This window comes from Bos indicus, chromosome 8, assembly GCF_029378745.1.
Source record: "Bos indicus isolate NIAB-ARS_2022 breed Sahiwal x Tharparkar chromosome 8, NIAB-ARS_B.indTharparkar_mat_pri_1.0, whole genome shotgun sequence".
Classification (NCBI taxonomy): Eukaryota; Metazoa; Chordata; class Mammalia; order Artiodactyla; family Bovidae; genus Bos; species Bos indicus.
The window spans coordinates 103,219,760-103,237,355 of record NC_091767.1 but is presented as its reverse complement, the minus strand read 5'-3'; the positions used below and the strand labels follow the sequence as shown (position 1 = coordinate 103,237,355).

Genomic DNA, 17,596 nt, shown 5'->3' with positions numbered 1-17,596 from the left:
GGACCTGGGCCCCTCCCATCCTTCTAGACCCCTCTCCCCTCCCTGGGCTCAGCTGGAAGTAGCTGGAACTGCTGCAGAGGGGTGAGGTGGGAAGGAAGATTACAAAAGGGAAGAAGTATGTGGAGAGAGTAGGAAGAGTCTGGTCCCATGCTCTGCTCAGACTGTGTGGCCTGGGCTGAGCCTGTCCCAGTCCCGGCCTCGGTATCCCCATCTGTGCACAGAGGAGATTGGTCTGGTGGTCCCTCCTGATGGGACTGGCCAAGGGCAAGAGATCCTCAGACTCCCGAACCCTCTAACTCCAGACTTTTCCACCACACAGGTGGGAGGTTGGGTAAATCTTTAACTAGTTAGCCCTGGGCAGGTCGAGCCTTTCCGGATGGATGATTGCCTGGGAAAGGGGGGCGATGAGAGTGGGGGATGTAAGTGTGTATAGCCAGTCCCAATGTGAAGGGGGAGGGTACTGGGGAGGGAAAAGAACGAGACTCGGGCGGAGCTAACTCCGTGTGCCAAGCAGGACATGGAGGAACGCGGGTCGCCCGACGGGTAAGTACAGATTTAGGGAGGTTCAAGAAACCGCTGGGACACGGATGGTTAACTCGAGTTGCTGCCACAGGGACCCCGCGCGGAACCTGGAGCAGGGGCCGGAGGGGCCAGAAACGCCCATCCAGGTGGTGCTCAGGTAGGTGTAGGTTGGCTCGGAGGGGTGCGGCTAGGAAGGGACTGATGGAGATTTCAGGATGGACCATCAGCCCCCTCCCCGCCTCGTCCGACCACAGGGTGCGTCCCATGAGCGCTGCCGAGCTGCGTCGAGGGGAGCAGAGCGTGCTGCACTGCTCAGGGACCCGGACTCTGCAGGTGAGGACTTCCACACCACGCCCCCCGCCCCCCAAAAAAAAACCACCTTCGGGGAACACGCCAGGTCCCTCCAGGTCAATTTCCCCCAGGCCCCGCCCTCCCCGAGGCGAGCTCCGCCCTCCCCAGGGTGCCCCGGCCTCTTCTCTACGGCCCCCTTCCCCAGGTGAGCCCCCCGGGCGGGGGCCCGGACGTGGCTTTCCGCTTCGGCGCGGTGCTGGACGGAGCGAGCACCCAAGATGACGTGTTCCGTGCGTGCGGCGTGCGGCGTCTGGGCGAGCTGGCGCTGCGCGGGTGAGTGAGGCCGCGGGCGCTGCTCCCGCGCACGGCCCCGCCCCCGGCCCCCCTCCCTCCCTTCTCCCCCCACCCAGCCACGCACCAGCCTCTGTACAGCCACACTCCTGCGGCCCGCAGCTTCTCCTGCACGGTCTTCACCTTCGGCCAGACCGGCTCCGGGAAGACCTACACCCTGACCGGACCTCCTCCCCAGGTGAGCCGAGCTCTAGCAGAGCCCCCGGGGGTCAGGGATCGGTGGGCGAGAAGCCTTGCGGAGCGCAGACTCCCAGAGGGAAAGGAATTGGACGATGCAGCCCAGCTCCATTTATTTTCAGGCGAGGAAAGATCAGGGAAGGTAGAGGGTCTCGGCCAATCCAGAGCACCTGGGTTCAGGTGTCCCCTTCCTAGCTCTCAGGTTTTTCATCTGTAAAATGAAAGAGATAGCACTGAGAATTAAATGAGATGTGGGTATGGGAACTTGGCACAGTGTTCTGCTGCTGCTGTCTGGTCAGTCGTGTCCGACTCTGTGCGACCTCATAGACGGCAGCCCACCAGGCTCCCCCTTCCCTGGGATTCTCCAGGCAAGAACACTGGAATGGGTTGCCATTTCCTTCTCCAGTGCATGAAAGTGAAAAGTGAAAGAGAAGTCGCTCTGTCGTGTCTGACTCTTAGTGACCTCATGGACTGCAGCCTACCAGGCTCCTCTGTCCATGGGATTTTCCAGGCAAGAGTACTGGAGTGCGGTGCCATTGCCTTCTCCCAGCACAGTGCTCTACAAAGAGTAATTATAACGGTGGTGGTGATGGTGGTAGCCCAGCCCCAGGCTCAGCTGTTTCTGCTCCCAGGGAGAGGGGGTGCCTGTACCCCCCAGCCTGGCTGGCATCATGCAGAGGACCTTCACCTGGCTGTTAGACCGCGTGCAGCACCTGGATGTTCCTGTCACTCTCCATGCTTCTTACCTGGAGATCTACAATGAGCAGGTGGGGGACTGGGATGGCTAGGAAGACAGCCCATAAGGAAAGGGAGGCATTTCTTTCCAAGGAAACTGGAAATAGAATAGGTGGGGGTTTGTCGACCATAAGGTCTGAGGGTGGATGAAACAAGGACTCAGGCCCCTCCCTCACCCTCCACCTTCCTCTTTCAGATTCGGGACTTGCTGAGTCTGGGGGCTCCCCGGCCCCTCCCTGTTCGCTGGAACAAGACCCGGGGCTTCTATGTGGAGCAGCTTCGGGTGGTGGAGTTTGGGAGCCTGGGAGCCCTCATGGAACTTCTGCAAATGGGTGCGTGCTACTTCAAGCTGCTTTGGGATACGTGGGACGCAAGTTTTTTACCTGTTCACCCAGTGCCTTCAGGGCCCCACGCTGGAGCTGTGGGTTCAGAGATGACCCCTGTGGGAGAAAAGGGCCAGCAAACCAACAGTTCAGATACAAACCAAGGGTGCCCCCCACTCCTACCCCTCAGGCCTGCTGATACTGCCTTCCAGACTCTTCCCACCCTTCTCTGCAGCACTGGGCTTCTGCCTTGGTCAAGCCTCAATTGTACCTCCTGGAGGGATCCCCCCCTTCAAGTGCATGCTTCTCCATCAAACAAAGCAAACCACATCCCTATCCCTTTCCAGACCTTTCCAGAACCCTGAGAGTAAAGGTCATACTTCTTGCATACTCAATAGCTAAGTTGTGTCCAACTCTTTGTGACCCCATGGACTGTATCCCTCCAGGCTCCTCTGTCCATGGGATTATCCCAGCAAGAATATTTCCTCCTTCAGGGGATCTTCCCGAACTAGGGATCGAACACGTGAATCCTGCATTGGCAGGTGGATTCTTTACCACCGAGCCACCTGGGAAGCCCTAGCCTAAAGGCTCTTCTGTTTTGGTCTCATGCATCCATTCATCAGCTATTTATTGAGCACCCGCTGTGGCCAGTCTCGGGGTTCCGGCTGAGCGTTGTGGCATACCTCGCAGTTGATCTCTCTGCCTGAGTTTCTCTCTATTCACACAGCAGTGGAGAGATGTTGATATTAATAAAATGTGAATCAGACTGACATTCTTCCCCTCAGTTCTCTCCAGTCCCCTTTCACCTGTTCAAGCTAGAACCCAATTCAACACCCATCATTCCACTCCTGCCTCTGTGCCTTTGCACCAGCTGACCCCTCAGGTATCAGGATGTCTTCGCTCCTTTTTTATTCATTGGTGACAACTTGCTCTTCCTACCACATCCAACTCTAGGATGTTTTTCCTCTCTAGGTCTTAGCCGTCGAAGGAGCTCCGCTCACACCCTGAACCAGGCCTCCAGCCGAAGCCATGCTCTGCTCACACTCTACATCGGCCACCAAACTGTGAGTGCCTCAGCTTGGAAAGGAGCGGCCCAAGGCCACCCAGCAAGGGTCTGCCTCTAGATGTATAAACCAACTTGGGCGTGCATGGGAGGTAAGAGTGGAAACCCTTGGCCCTGTGATTTTGATGATGACAGCCCCTCCCAAGTCCCCATGGAGCCCTGATCCTCCAGCCCCAGCAGATGCCTCCTGTGGACGCCGGGGAACTCCCTGCCGGGGGGAAGCTGTGCTTTGTAGACCTGGCCGGCAGTGAGAAGGTGGTGGCCACAGGATCCCGTGGGGAGCTGATGCTTGAGGCCAACAGCATCAACCGTAGCCTGCTGGCCCTGGGTGAGATCTGAGTGGACTGACTGCCCGAGTCCTTCCTCTGTGCCTCGCCCACAGCCATCCACAGTGGGGAAGCCAGGGGAGTAATTGGGAATGGAGGAGAGTTAAAGAGCTATGATCCAGCAGCCACAGGCCTCCCTGGGGCCTCAGCTTGCTGGTGTCTCATGCTTTCTCTCATAGAACTTTGTGGATCTATAAACGCTGAGGATACAGTTGAATTCTAACGGGGGGGGGGGGGGGCGGGTAGAAACACACTCAGTGCAGAGTGTGAGCCCTCAGACATTCAACTTGACCCTTGTTGTATTTGGGAAGACTGAGGCCCAGGGAGGAGAAGGGCACTAACCTATCTTCCCATCTCCCCATCCCCCAGGTCATTGGCCTTGAGGTCTCTAATAGCTGGGACCTACCTTGGCCTTCCTCTCGGCGTGTGTGGGGAGATGTGTAGGAAACATCTCTTCATTCAGTCCATTTGTCAGACATTACCTAAGTCCCTTTGCCAGGCCCTTTGGTGGGCATTAGGGATCAAGGTGGGAGCCCTAGTCTGGTGGCCAAGCAGTCTGAATGAGTAATGAGATCATATGGAAAGAGACACCCTAGAGACATACAAACCTGGTGAAGACCTAGCTCTGCAGTGTACCAGCTGTGTGGCCTTGGACATGGAGGGTGACCATGCTTTCCCCACCCAGGTCACTGCATCTCGCTGCTGCTGGACCCTCAGCGGAAGCAGAGCCACATCCCCTTCCGGGACAGCAAGCTCACCAAGCTGCTGGCAGATTCGCTAGGGGGGCATGGGGTCACCCTCATGGTATCCACGGGAGGCTGGAAGGGAGGGCTGGGTCCTGAGGGAGGGCTCCCAGAGAGGGGCACTCAGGGGCAGTCCTTCCCAGGTGGCCTGCGTGTCCCCCTCAGCCCAGTGCCTTCCTGAGACCCTCAGCACCCTGCGATATGCAAGCCGAGCTCAGCGGGTCACCACTCGGCCACAGGCCCCCAGGGTGAGTGGAGAGAGCCACAGGCAGAGCAGAGGGACAGGCAGGGGAGGTGGTGGGCACCATCCAACAGCTGGAGACTGAGTCAGTGCCACGGTTGAAGTCTGAGACTGAGTCAGAGCAGGGATCAGGGTTGAAATCTTGATGATGGGGTTATGCTTGGGCAGGGTGGGGTTGCATTCAGGGTTAGGGTAGGTTTAGGCTTGGAGTCTGATTCAGGACATGCTTCAGAGTCTAGCCAACATCCTAGCTGGTATCGTGACTAAGTCTGAGTTAAGTTGGAGTCTGATGTGGGGTCTTATTTGGGGTCAGAATCTGGACCAAGGTTTGGACAGAAGTGAGTTTGGGGTTGGACAGGGAGCAGTTTAGAGCAGGCTTTCCAGGGAGACAGCCGAGGCCACATGGCACTTTGCTGCCATTAGGACAAGGTGTCCCCACCAAGTATATGTAACCCTGGGCCAGGATTCCAAGTGGGCAAGTGGAGCCTGGGCTGGATTTTAGGCTCCACTTACTCCCCTACCCCAGACTGCCTTGTGCAGTGCAAAACCTGTCCAACCGTAGACGGCAGCCCTGGCCTCTTTCTCTGCAGCCCCCCAAGGCAAAGCCGCCCCAGCACCTGGAGACTGAGCTATTGCAGCTGCAGGAGGAGAACCTTCACCTGCGATCCCAACTGGGCCAAATGGACCCCAAGGGTATGAGCTCCCTGGGGTGGGGGTGAAATGAGGATCGGCTCTGGGGCTCCTGGGGTTCTAGCTGCCTCCCTCTTCCTTGCAGCCTCTGGACTCAGTGGGGCCCGGGCGGCCTGGGCTCAGCGGAACCTCTACGGGATGCTGCAGGAGTTCATGCTGGAGAATGAGAGGCTCAGGTAGACTCCCCTAGCCCGGACTCTGTGGCCCACCCCTCACTGCGGGGCCCCCTCTGCCAAGATGTCTCCCCTCTCTGGTCCCCCCCGCCGCCCCCTGCCCCCCGCCGGTTCCTCTTCTGTCCCCGCCTGCCTCCTGGGGCTCATACTGTGCTGCAGTGAGGAGGAGTTGACTGATGCCCCCGCCGGCCCTGCCTCCCAGGAAAGAGAAGAAGCAGCTGCAGAGCAGCCGGGACCTGGCCCATGGCGAGCAGCGCATCCTGGCCCAACAGGTCCGCGAGCTGGAGCGGTGAGCGCGGCTGCCGGCTGAGACCAGCCTTCAGGATGGAGGGCAGGTGGGAAAGGGGGTGGCTCAGCCAGATCTGCCCTCTGGATCCAGACCCCCAGGGCTTAGACCCCAGCTCTGCCACCAGCTGTGTGACCTTGGGTGAGTCCGTTAACCTCTCACTGCCTGGATTTTTCCTTCTGTAAAACGGAGGCGATACAGTGCCTGCCTCCCGGGATTGTCCTAAAGACTGGATGGCGTGAATTCATATGTAAAGATCTGAAAACAGTGCCCGGCATGTAGTTCGGGCTCCACGAGCGTTTGTTAAAAGCAGGACTTGGGTGCCAGGCTGGTGGTAGCTTTGAGGGCTCAAGGCAGACAGAGCCCACCCTTCTTTCCAGGCGTCTCCTCTCTGCCTGCTACCTTCAGCAGCCAGGCCCTGGCCCCACCCCACCATGTCCCTGTGTGATGGTGCCACCTCTCCTGTGCCACGTGAGTCTCTGCCCAGCCCGGGGAAGGGAGAGGCAGGGACATCACGGAGCCCCTGACATGACCTCTTGCAGGCCCCGCCACTCCTCTGCCCCCGCTGCCAACTCTGCCCCCTGTGCCGTGCACCGCTGGCCCACTGGGCCTGCCCACGGAGGGAACTCCACCTGCCCCAGGTAGGAAAGGCCGAGGTGGAAGGAGGGAAGGCCAGGGAGAACTGGAGACCTGGAGCTAGGGGTCTGTAGTCTGGAAGGCTCCAGAACTGTGGGGACTCCAGGGTCCTGGGCTGGGTCACGGCAGGAAGTGGCTGGCTTTGGGTTCTCTCTGCCCGGGGTTCGAAATAGCTGTTAACCTCTCCTCGCCCTCGGTCCTCCCCATTCTACCTTCTTTTGGGAACTTACTCTGCTGTTGGCTTATTCATTTATTCACTTACACATTACTCATTTATGCACTGAATGAATGAGTCAATGAATGTATTTACTTAATGAGTGAGTATTCACTTATTCAGTAACTCTCCCCTAAACTCCTTGCTTTGTGGCAGCCCCTGTTCTGAGCACTGAGGATTCACAGAGCAGACGTGGTTCCGGCCCTTGTGGAGTGCCTAGTTTCCAGAGAGGACTTCACAAGGGCCACCCACTGCCCACAGGAAAAGGGACCCCCAGCCCTTTATGCTCACCAGACATTCTTAGTGCCCCCTAGGGCAGGCCTGGCAGGGAGCGTGGTATCATGATCAGCCCCAGGGAAGTGGGGCACAGACCCAGGGCTGAGATCACCCAGCCCTGTGGACTCTGGTCTCTCCTGCAGGTGTTTGGCTCTAAGGCCCCAGGTGACTGGCCCCTGTCCGCCCGGCCCCCGCCCTGGGCACCCCCATGCTGCCCTAGCTCTGCCAAGTGCTCGAGAGAGAGGTGAGCCCAGCCCTAGGGCACTGGGGGATAGGGGGTTAGGGGAAAGGCCGGGGAAACTGAAGGCTCACTTCCCACCACCCAACTCCCCTGGCCCAGGAGTCGCAGTGAGTGGACTCAGACCCAGGTTCTGGCGGAGATGCTGACCAAGGAGAAAGTGATGCCCTCTGCACCTCCCCTGCCCGCGGGGCCGCTAAACGCATCACCAGTGCTGAGAGGTGAAGAAAGGCGCGAGAGGAGGGCTGTTAGCGTTCTCTGTGATCTTGGGCCGGAACTCACCTCCAAACCTTAGTCTTCCCATTTCTGAAATAGGGGGCGGATTAAGTGGTGAGAGTCTACGATCTTTCTATTTCTCAAACCTAGAATTCTCTCCCAGATGTATTCTGGGGCCCGTGGTGTGCATGGCAGATTGAGCTGGGAGGGCCATCTGAGACTTCCCCAGAGGCTGCTGGGACCCTGATGGGCCTGGGTGGGCAAGGCCCAAGGAGGTGATGGCCTCAAGCCGCACCATGTGCCCTTTAGGTGGGGCTGCAGTTCCAAACCTGGCCCGGAGACTGGAGGCCCTCAGAGACCAAATTGGCACCTCCCTGCGACGTGGCCGGAGCCAGCCACCCCCTCGCTGAGGGCACACGGAGCCCTAGCCAGGCCCTCCCTGCCTGTGTGGGCAGCGTGGGAACCCAGGAGACCTTCATGTGGCCTTGGGCTGGGCTCTGCATGCTGGGTTTCAGTCTCTCCATCTGTTCAATGGCGTAGCAGCTGCTGCTCCAGTCTGCAGCTGGCCTGGGCAGAGACCAGGCCTGGGCGTGGGGGCTGATGGGGCAGACTGGGGATGCAAAGGGTGGGTGCCACCCCAGACTTGGAGAAATGAGACTGGATTCAGGAGAAACCAGGCCACAAGTGATGAAGTATATGAATAAAGAGAGACATCAGCTCCAGGTCTGGTTGGTCTTATCTTCTGACTAGTCAGGCTCTGGCCCTTGGGAGAAACCCAGAGAGGAGGGGTTCTTAGGGGAGGGGTCCTGAGGAAGAGGAGGCCAGGACTCCAGGCAGGGATGACTGTCCCCTTCCCCTTCAGATCAGGAATATTTCAGGTTCTCCTGAAATAGAGGAGAACCCCCTTTAATGTGTTGCTCAGTTACTCAGTTGTGTCTGGCTCTTCGGGACCCCATGGACTACAGCACGCCAGGCTTCCATCCTTCACCCATCTCCCGGAGTTTGCTCAAACTCATGTCCGTTGAGTCAATGATGCCCTCCAACCATCTCATCCTCTATTACTCCTTTCTCCTCATGCTCTCAATCTTTCCCAACATCAGGGTCTTTTCCAGTGACTCGGCTCTTCGCATCAGGTGGCCAAAATACTGGAGCTTCAGCTTCAGCATCAGTCCTTCCTTGAATATTCAGGGTTGAAATCATAGGGAGTGCAGCGTGTAGCATAAGTCCTTTGGAGGAGGTTGTCATTAGCCCTACCCTTAGAGCCCCTGGGTGGGCGATCCATAAATTGGAGAACAATTTTAGTTACTGTACACATTTTAATTGAGCAACTACTGTGTACCACTTGGCAGGCATGGGGAGAGGGAGTGGTGAGCATCTCCATGAAGGAGGCCTGGGGGAGACTGCTCTGGCCTTGAGCTGGGGCAGGTGGTGGGCTGAGGGGCTCGCACGCTCTGTGCCAGCTGCGTGTGTCCTGGTACCGCATCACAGGGCCTGACTTCTGAAGCTGCAGATCTGCTCTGAGCCCCTGGGCAAGGCCCGCACCCTCCCGGGACCACTTCCTGGTTTTCAGTCCTCTTGACATGGCTCCCTGTCCTGTTGATCTCTAGTGAGGGGCAAGGAGATTAGGAATATCATGATTCTGGCACATGCCCAGTAGGATGCTGTGGGTCCACAGTTAGAGGTAAGTCCAGATATGACTTGTGAAATTGGGGGCGTGAGTGGGAGGACCCCACTACAGAAAGAGCCACGAGGCTAACCCTAAGTCTCCCATTTTATGGTTAGGGAAACTGAGACCCCACGTGGCTCATCCCGTTGTTTGTTCATACATTCACTCACTCATTCAGTAAACACCACTGGCATCACCTGTAAATCAAGGTGGCAAAGAAGACTGACAGGGACAAGCTGGCTCTGCCCAGGGAGCTCACAGTCTGGTGGGGGGCAGACAGTAAGCATTTACAACCTCACACGCACGCTTTGATGGGAGAAACCCGGAGTGCTGGAGGCACAGAGGGTCACCCAGTCAGAAATCATCAGGGAAGGTTTGCCAAGCAGAGTCATGATTAAGGGTGAATGGCAGTTGGCCCAGGGCAGGTGGGGGTGAGGAGCGGGCTGCAGCGCCAAAGGTTCAGAATTCCAAAGCTTTCCAAGACCATTCTAGAAGTGCGTGGCCTCAGCCACTTTGGGAGTTGGGGTCTGTCCCAAGGGCAAAGGGGAACCACGGAAGGGTCTTGAGTAGCTACCAGCTTCGAGGTGCCTTTAGATCATGCTGGCCACTGTGGCAGGCGCACTGACTGGTAAGCGTGAACTGGAGGAGGGAGACCGATGAGATGACCGGTGTAGGGAGAGGTGAGACACCTCAACCAGCGGCACCTGAGCCCTGCTCGGGCTGGCAGCCCCTGAGACCTGGGCACTGGACACTGGGCTCAGGCAAGACCCCAGGCAGGCCAGCCTCAGCCACGGGCTCGGGGAGCACTTGGGGAGAGGGATACTGAGGCCAGAGGACAAGCTAGGGAGCCACTGGAGAGAATCAGGACTGGGGACACCCTGGGGAGGTGTCATAGCCATCATCCGCCACAGTGTTCAGACCTGCTCATAGGCCTGGTCTGAGAAAAGTCAAGAAAATCAAGTCCGATTGCTCCCATCCCACTCCCCAGCACAAGACCAAGCAAGGAAAGAGCCAATACACTTGTACCCACCAGTGTGGAAAGTAGCCCAGGTAACGTTCCATAGTTATGCCCTCTTTGTCCCATGGAAGTACGGACCCAAAGATAAGAAAGCAGGGTGCCTCTCAGCTATGCTTGTGTGTGCAGTGTGGCCTGGGGTGGGCCTCGCTGAGCCTCTGCATTGCAGGGCTTCTGACTCCTGAGGCTCTGTCTGGAGAGCTGGTCCCTGAGGCTGGGGCCGGCAGGGTCAGCCCAAGCTGGAGACGACAGTAGCCAGGTATTGAAAGGCAAGACCTGTGACTGAGAAGAGAGGTGTTTGTAGAAGGTTAGAGTCCACGGAGGCAGAACCCAGGGAGGTGGGGTGATGGCCGTACACCACAGACCCTGGGCCAGGCAGGGTGGCTGGAGTTCAGTCCATAGATGGAGTAACATAAGTTCAAGTCTCAGTGTCATCACTTACCGTGAGTGGTCCTGGGCAGGTGTCTTAACTGCTTTGAGCCCAAGTCACCCCATCTGCAGAACAGATACAAGAATAGTAGTAGCCCCTCACGGGTCAGTCATGGGGATTAAATCCACTGACACGTGGAAAGATTGCAGCACAGGGCTTTGTCTGCTGTGGACAATTTAGCCAAAAGCTGCTTTCAGTCAGTGTGACGATCTGATGCAATTGACAATCTGGGTTCCAAAAAATTTTACTTAACAAATTGAGAAACCACTTTGGGCCGGCATTGAGGAGCCTTACTGTTAACAATAAGGAGCATAAGAAGCCTTACTCTTAACACAGACAAGAAACAAGAAAATGGGCAAAACAGATGGGACGTCAGATAGTGATAAAGGCTGTGGAGCAAAAGAGAGGAGGGAGGTCCATGGGTCAGGGCGGGTGCAATTCTGAAACAGGGGCGTTAAGAAGGGTCTCACGCAGGTGACATTTTTGCAGAGATGTGAAGGGTGGAAGGAGGGGGAGCCTAATAATCGCCGTAAAGCCACTTGTTTCTGCTCTAGATGGTTTTGATGCTGCATCAGCTTGTGTGGCTCGGCAGGTTTGAGCCGGGACTCTTCCACTCCCCAGGTTCCTTATCTCACTTACTGTATGTGCCCCTGCTTGCTGGGAGGTCTCTAGCCTCAGGCAGAGGAGGCCCCTGGAACTGAGCGTGAAAGTTTTCCTTGGCAGCCTTGGGAAGCATGGACAGGACCACCCAGGGGGACCCTGGCTGTGGCCGGTTCATTCTTGTTTGGACAATTTCTTCCCCCGCTGGAGCCAGCCACGATTTTCAAGTTTCCTGGTTCCAGTTCAGCAAAATCCCTACTTACTTTCCCAGAGATAGATACAGGACTGAAGGCGATGAGTCCTCACTACCCCCATGTCATATACCGTGTGTCTACCTCCCTCTCAGCATCCTTACTCAAGAATTGCAGCTTGTCCAGAGTCCCTAACCCTGGAGGAAGTCCGCAGGATCCCAGGATTGTCATTACTCAGAACTGTAGATCCCACAGGACACTCCTGACTTTCCCCAGAATTTTGGAATTGGGGGATGTTCTTTGGCCCCCATGACATAGGGTAGCAGTTCTCCAGAACTGTCAAACTTAGAAGACAGTCTCTGATACATTAGAACCAGGACAGCTATTAGAAATCCTGAAGCGCTGTGGGAATTTCCCAGAATTCCAAATCCGTAGAAGAGCTCTTGGAAACTGTAAAACTTTGTGTAGCAGTTGGGAGGGGTTCTCTGGAATCTCTGGCTAGGCGTGGGGGTGTTTACCAGTGCTTGGAAGGCCATCCGGGAGTTTCTAGAATGGTGTCAAATCCAGAGATCAACCTCATGTCTGGAGCCCTGATCCAGTTCTCCAGATCCCTGGGGACTCTAAGCATCAGCCGGTGCAGAATGGGCAGCATGGTGAAAACATTACAGTAGGAGGAGAGAAACTTCAGGAAAAGCACTCATGTGGGTGCTTGGGTTCAAAAGGTTATGAGGTTTCATCTCAGTGACCAACCCCAAGGTGGACCAGAAGAGGTGGAGAGAACACGAGAGCTTGTGAAGATCTACCTGCTGAGAACTTCTCACCCCCATCCCCTCTCTGTGTCAGCTTTCTCTCACATACTACTTTCTCTCACTCAGGGTCTTTCTTCCCTTTGACTAATGACACATTTGCCCCAACTCATATTAATTCAGTTTTGTACACCAAACTGACTTGATTTCAGCCCCTTTGAGGGATATCTTGTGTCCTCGATTATTTTTCCTGTTTCTCCTTGCGGAGCTTCCAAAGACTTGTCTTCCTTTATTTATTTATTTAAGTTTTATTTTTGGCCACGCTGCACAGCTTATGGGGTCTTAGTTTCCTGACCAGGATTTGAACCCACATTCTCAGCAGTGAATGTGCAGAGTCCTAACCACTGAACCACCAGGGAATTCTCTGTCGACCTTTTTTTCAAGCAAACATGATGGAGTGTGATTGGGTAGGTGGGGGTAGTCTTGCTATGAAACAAGGAGCAGCAGTTACTAGAACTTGTAAATGAATTGGATGGAGACCAGGACTGGAGTCAGGAGACCTGGATTCTAAGCCTGCTTAGCAACAGATCTACAAACCTGCTGGCCATCACTGACATCCATGCTTACAGGCCGGCAAAGAAGGCCACAGGGACTTCCCCTGGTGGTCCAGTGGTTAAGAATCTGCCTTCCAGTGCAGGGGACACAGGTTCCATCCCCTGTTGGGGAACTAAGATCCCACATGCCACAGGGCAATTAAGCCTGAGAGCCACAATGGAGACATAGCACAGCCAAAAAAAAAAACCAAGCTGCTGGCCACAAGTATCTTCCTCGAGAACGTTCTTTCAGCCTCTGGCTCTGATTACACTCTCTCTCACTCATTGTACATTTTGTTGTTTATTTTCTAAGTCATATCCAACTCTTTAGTGACACCCAGGGACTGTAGCCCACCAGGCTTCTCTGTCCAATGGGGTTTTCCAGGCAAGCATACTGGAGTGGGTGCCATTTCCTTCTTGAGGGGATCTTCCCAACCCAGGGATTGAACCCACGTCTTCTGCATTGCAGGCAGATTCTTCACCACTGAGCCAAAGTCCTTATTTGAAGGCCAGGCCTGGCCTACTAGGCATGAGGACCCTGGCCGGACCTTAAGCCACCGCTCTGTTCTCAGAGAGCTTCCAATCAAGTGGGGTAAAAGGACAATCAAAGTGACAATTGCTATGCAATGAAATAAGTAATAATGATTAGCATATTTCTCTGGTGCCAAGCATCGTTCTCAGCACTGGCCATGAATCCAGGTTGCATTTCTCACAACAACTCTGTGAGGTAGGTACTATTATTATCTTCATCTTACAGTGAGGAAACTGAGACAAGAAGAGGCTCAGAAATTTTCCCAAGGTCACACAGCTAGCAGGTGGCAGAAGTGGGATTTGGGCTAGGGTGTTCTGGCTCTTGAATAGGTGAGCTCAACAACTGTGCCAAGTGTTACTCAGTAGGACCACAAAGGAAGGGATAATAGAGGAGGGCTTTTCATCTAACCAGGAACCACTAAGAAGAAAGAGCAGCCTCCTTGGAGAAGTTAAGTTCCATTGAATCTCAACAGCCCAACAGAGTCGGACTCTATAGAGGTCTTTAATAAGGTGGAGGAATGGACTTCCCATGTTCTTTTAACCCATTGAGGAAACCTCATCACCTCCAGAGATACAGTAATTATTCACAGGCTACCCCCAGAAGGAGGATTCTGTGCAGCCTAGCCAGAATCAAGAGAATTAGAAATGGACCCCGAAAATCCAGCCTTTTGTGTGGGTGGTCTCCTGGCTACAGAACCTTGGCAAACCCTCTCCCCCTCTCAGCTTGTCTGCCCAATGTATGGTTATGGGAGCCTGGAAAAGGTAACTAAACTCTCTGAATCTAAGTCCTCCTCTGAAAATAGGGATAAGATTGGTTAATGTGCTCATAGGGGATGATATGAGGATTAAAGAAGTGAATCCATGTAAACTGTTTAGGACAGAACCTGGCAAGTGGTCAGTGCTAAATACATGCTGGCTGTTATTACTATTTTTATTACTAATGGATGCTTTCAGCACAAATATTCTACCAGTCCTGTTTTCCAGGAGAGGAATTGCATCAATATCTGGACTCTGGTTATACAAACTCATGAAGTTGACATCCAGCTCTGCTGGTTCCTTCCTACAAGGTGAGCCTTCTAATACGGGTTCTTCCAGGGAGCGATTAGCCACTGAGGACTCTGTCACCCAATGGAAAACCAGGGAAGACTTCCCACTCTCCTTCCAGGGAGGCTGATCGCTAGAGATGCATTTGTCTTCATTCAAGAAAGGCCAGTGGGACTTTCCAAGGAGTCTGGCTTGTCTCGTGATTTCAGAGCTATTTTCATCCCTCCAAGGATACTGGGTGACGTCAACTCGGTCAGCCAGGAGTCGGGCAGGCCTGCTGAGGTCCTGCTTTATTTAATGCAGGGCAGATAAGACCAGCCTGCAAAGAGCGGGAAAACTGCTGTGTCCTCTTCCTGATGCACACCAGGTCTTTGGGAGTTTATTCCTCTGGGAGCCCTTTCTTCCGGGGTACAAAGCAAGCCACGCCCTGGGCCACAAGCTCTGTTCTTGGGGCAGCTGCTTCTCCAGGACACCCAACTCCAAAGTGTCGCACTTTCTGGGCTGCTTCTGCAAGCTGAGCCACCTGCTCCCACAATCGTGAGGCTGAATTGACAAGATCTAAGGGGATCCTCTGGCTTCCTGGGTGGCCCAACGGTAAAGAATCTGCTGCATCAAATCATGAGGTTTGACCCCTGGATAGAGACAATCCCCTGGAGGAGGGCACAGCAGCCCAATATTCTTGCCTGGAGAATACCATGGTCAGAGGAGCCTGGTGGGTTACAGTCCATGGGGTCGCAAAGAGTCAGACATGACGGAAGCGACTAAGTGTGCACACAGGCAAGGGGATCCTCTGGCTTCCCAGGTGGCCCAATGGTAAAGAATCTGCCTGCCAACGTAGGAGATGCGAGAGATGCAGGTTCAACCCCTGGGTCGGGAAGATTCCCTGTAAAAGGAAATGGCCACTGACTCCAGTATTCTTGCCTGGAAAATTCCTTGGACAGAGGAGCCTGGTGGACTTCTGTCCATAGGGTCGCAAAGAGTCGGACATGACTGAGTACGCACGCAAGAGGACCCTCCACCCAGGGTTAACGTTTATTATTTGCTAAGCTCTCTCCAAGGAGCAAGAAAGTGACATTCTTATACGCCCTTATTAGTTCTTATGAACCCCATTTAACAGAGGAAAAGACAGGTTGAGAAAGTTGAAGTCAGTTAAGACCAAACAGGCAGGAAGGGGTCACAGCCATGACTGGAACCCGGGACAGTCTGGGTGCAAAGTTCAGCAGCTCAGTCATCACTCTGCTGGATGAAGTCTTGAGGATCCTGCCAGCCATGATGCACAGAATAACTCAAAATCAGCGACTCAAGGGACCTTTGCTTTTAAAATTGTGTCTGGGAATACCCCAGTCACTCATTCATGGGTCGTGATTCAAGGGTTTGGCCATGGTTATTTCAGTCTCCCAGTCTCCCTCAGCTGTCTTCTAGTTGGGTGGTCTTTTCTAGGGTCTGACCTACATTTCTGCTCACGGTTCTAAGTCAGTTGATTAGCAGGTGGTCTCTGAGCTGCTGTTAAGTGGCCAGCACAGTGCTGGTCTCTGAGGAAGAAAAGAAGGGCCAAGTCTTGCTGTGGCAGAAAGCAAGCGTGCTCTTGGCCGGGGAAGGGAGAACCAGGCTCATTCATGCTGTGAGGTGTACAGGAGGGAGACAGCCACCCCTCTGCTCCAGGTGTCTGAAAGAACACAGCCACAGGCCACTGTGTATCCGGGGACAAGGATCTGGGAGGTCAGCAGAGTGACTCGGCAGTCAGGGAGACACATCTGGGTTTGGATCACTACTCACTGGCTGGGTGACCCTTGACACCAAGTCATCTGATATCTTGGCCTCGATTTTCCTATCTGCCAAATGGGGCTACACATCATAGTGAAATGACGGAACTTTAACCAGAGGATGCGATATGACATGCTTGTTGGGTCCTCAGCATTGGACCTGGCACACATTATGAACCTAAGTGCTTATTCAGGTGGTCGCAGCCCTTGTGCTCAACAGCAGTGATACCCAATCCTAGTTCACCAGGAGAACTGAATTCACTGGCAGGAAACTAGTTTTAAAGGAGGCTCATCTAAGCATCCAGGTCTGTGGCCGGGGTGGGGATAGGCAAGGCAGAAGCTGAGTGTTTTACGCTCTTCAGAGGGGTGTAAGCAGGCTTGAGGCAAGGAAAGCTGGATTCCAACCCTGGTTCTACCACTTCTGCTGGCCCTGATTCTTGGCCTCTGCCTCCAGGTCTGTAAGGAGGAACCTGTGAACAAATTCCTTTTCTTTCTGACGTTCTCTGCTGCCCTCTAGTGGACGTGGGGTGCTCACACCTTCTTGCACGTGATTTCTGCTGCCATGGGGCCTTTACCTGATACCACATGCTGTGCGAAGTGCCTGTGATGACATTTGTCCTTCCCATATGAACACTGGGAGCACTTTCACAAAGGCCCCTCACCCAGTGCTCATTTCACCTCTGTCACATGAGATTATACCTTCATCAGGAATCCAGAGGAGGAGGGTGAGGCCAAGGAGAGAAAAGACTGCGGCAGTCACCCAACAAGTCACAAGGACTGGAACTCAAGCCTGTGGGTGGCCTGGCTCTTTGTGACATGAATGGGGAACAAAACCTAGACAGAGCGGGCCGGTGAGAATAACGCCTCCTCCATCACTGTCGTGGAGTCCTGGGTGCTGCCGCCTCCAGCTTCCTCTCGAAGGAAGGGTTGTGGCTCTGAGTCTGAAGAAACTGGGCAGCGTCAGGCCCTAGGATGAGGCCCACAGCTGGACACCTCGCCGTGGGGAGGCAAGGTCTCCCTGCCACGTGCTTCCTCCATTAGCAGAGGAAGGTCCCAGTCTTGGCCACCTCCACCTAATAATGTCTTTGCTGTTCCTGCTGGTCCATTCTCCAGATCCCAGTGCTCCGGCCCCTTCCTTCTTCCTGGAAAACCTCCCAGTGAGTTGCTTCCCTCAGCTTCCCACTTGCACTGCCTCCTCGCCCATCTCTCCCGATTATAAATCCAGAAGCACTTCTGAAAATGCGCCATGGCTCCCCAGATACTCCAGACAGCCAGCAATCCCCTTGAGTCCCCTTGAGCTGGTGTCGGAGTCCTCCCTGCTGGTCCTCACCACCTCCCCGGCCCGGCTTGCTCCACGTCTCTCTTTGTCTCCCAAGCTCCAGACCTGTGGTTTGGCTTGTTTGTTTTTGCATTCCATATACATTTCTCTCTCCACCGTCCTCCTCAAAGCCTTTACAGTTGCTGTTTCCTCTGTCTGGAATACCCTCTCCTCCTCCCCACTGACCCGCACCCTATG

The 17,596-nt window shown here is 54.8% G+C and overlaps 1 protein-coding gene across 1 annotated transcript; it reads left to right on the top strand.

Annotated features, from left to right (window-relative positions):
* Positions 1–468: 468 nt before the first annotated feature.
* On the top strand, positions 469–8,879 carry KIF12 (kinesin family member 12). The gene is made up of 19 exons (XM_019965635.2): positions 469–543; positions 614–679; positions 777–855; positions 1,019–1,146; positions 1,267–1,342; positions 1,974–2,108; positions 2,273–2,408; positions 3,372–3,463; positions 3,634–3,790; positions 4,474–4,592; positions 4,675–4,779; positions 5,363–5,465; positions 5,548–5,638; positions 5,838–5,924; positions 6,302–6,392; positions 6,464–6,562; positions 7,191–7,291; positions 7,388–7,506; positions 7,811–8,879. Exons 1-19 carry the CDS (start codon positions 518–520, stop codon positions 7,909–7,911), a joined length of 1,911 nt encoding a protein of 636 aa, XP_019821194.2. The 5' UTR covers positions 469–517; the 3' UTR covers positions 7,912–8,879.
* Positions 8,880–17,596: the final 8,717 nt, after the last annotated feature.

Bases quoted from the DNA above. Each gene is read 5' to 3' on its own strand.
- KIF12 (XM_019965635.2), top strand. From the start codon at position 518: ATGGAGGAACGCGGGTCGCCCGACGG. The intron at 2,409-3,371 runs GTGCGTGCTACT...TTTCCTCTCTAG, and splicing joins CATGGAACTTCTGCAAATGG to GTCTTAGCCGTCGAAGGAGC. The intron at 6,393-6,463 runs GTGAGTCTCTGC...GACCTCTTGCAG, and splicing joins TGCCACCTCTCCTGTGCCAC to GCCCCGCCACTCCTCTGCCC.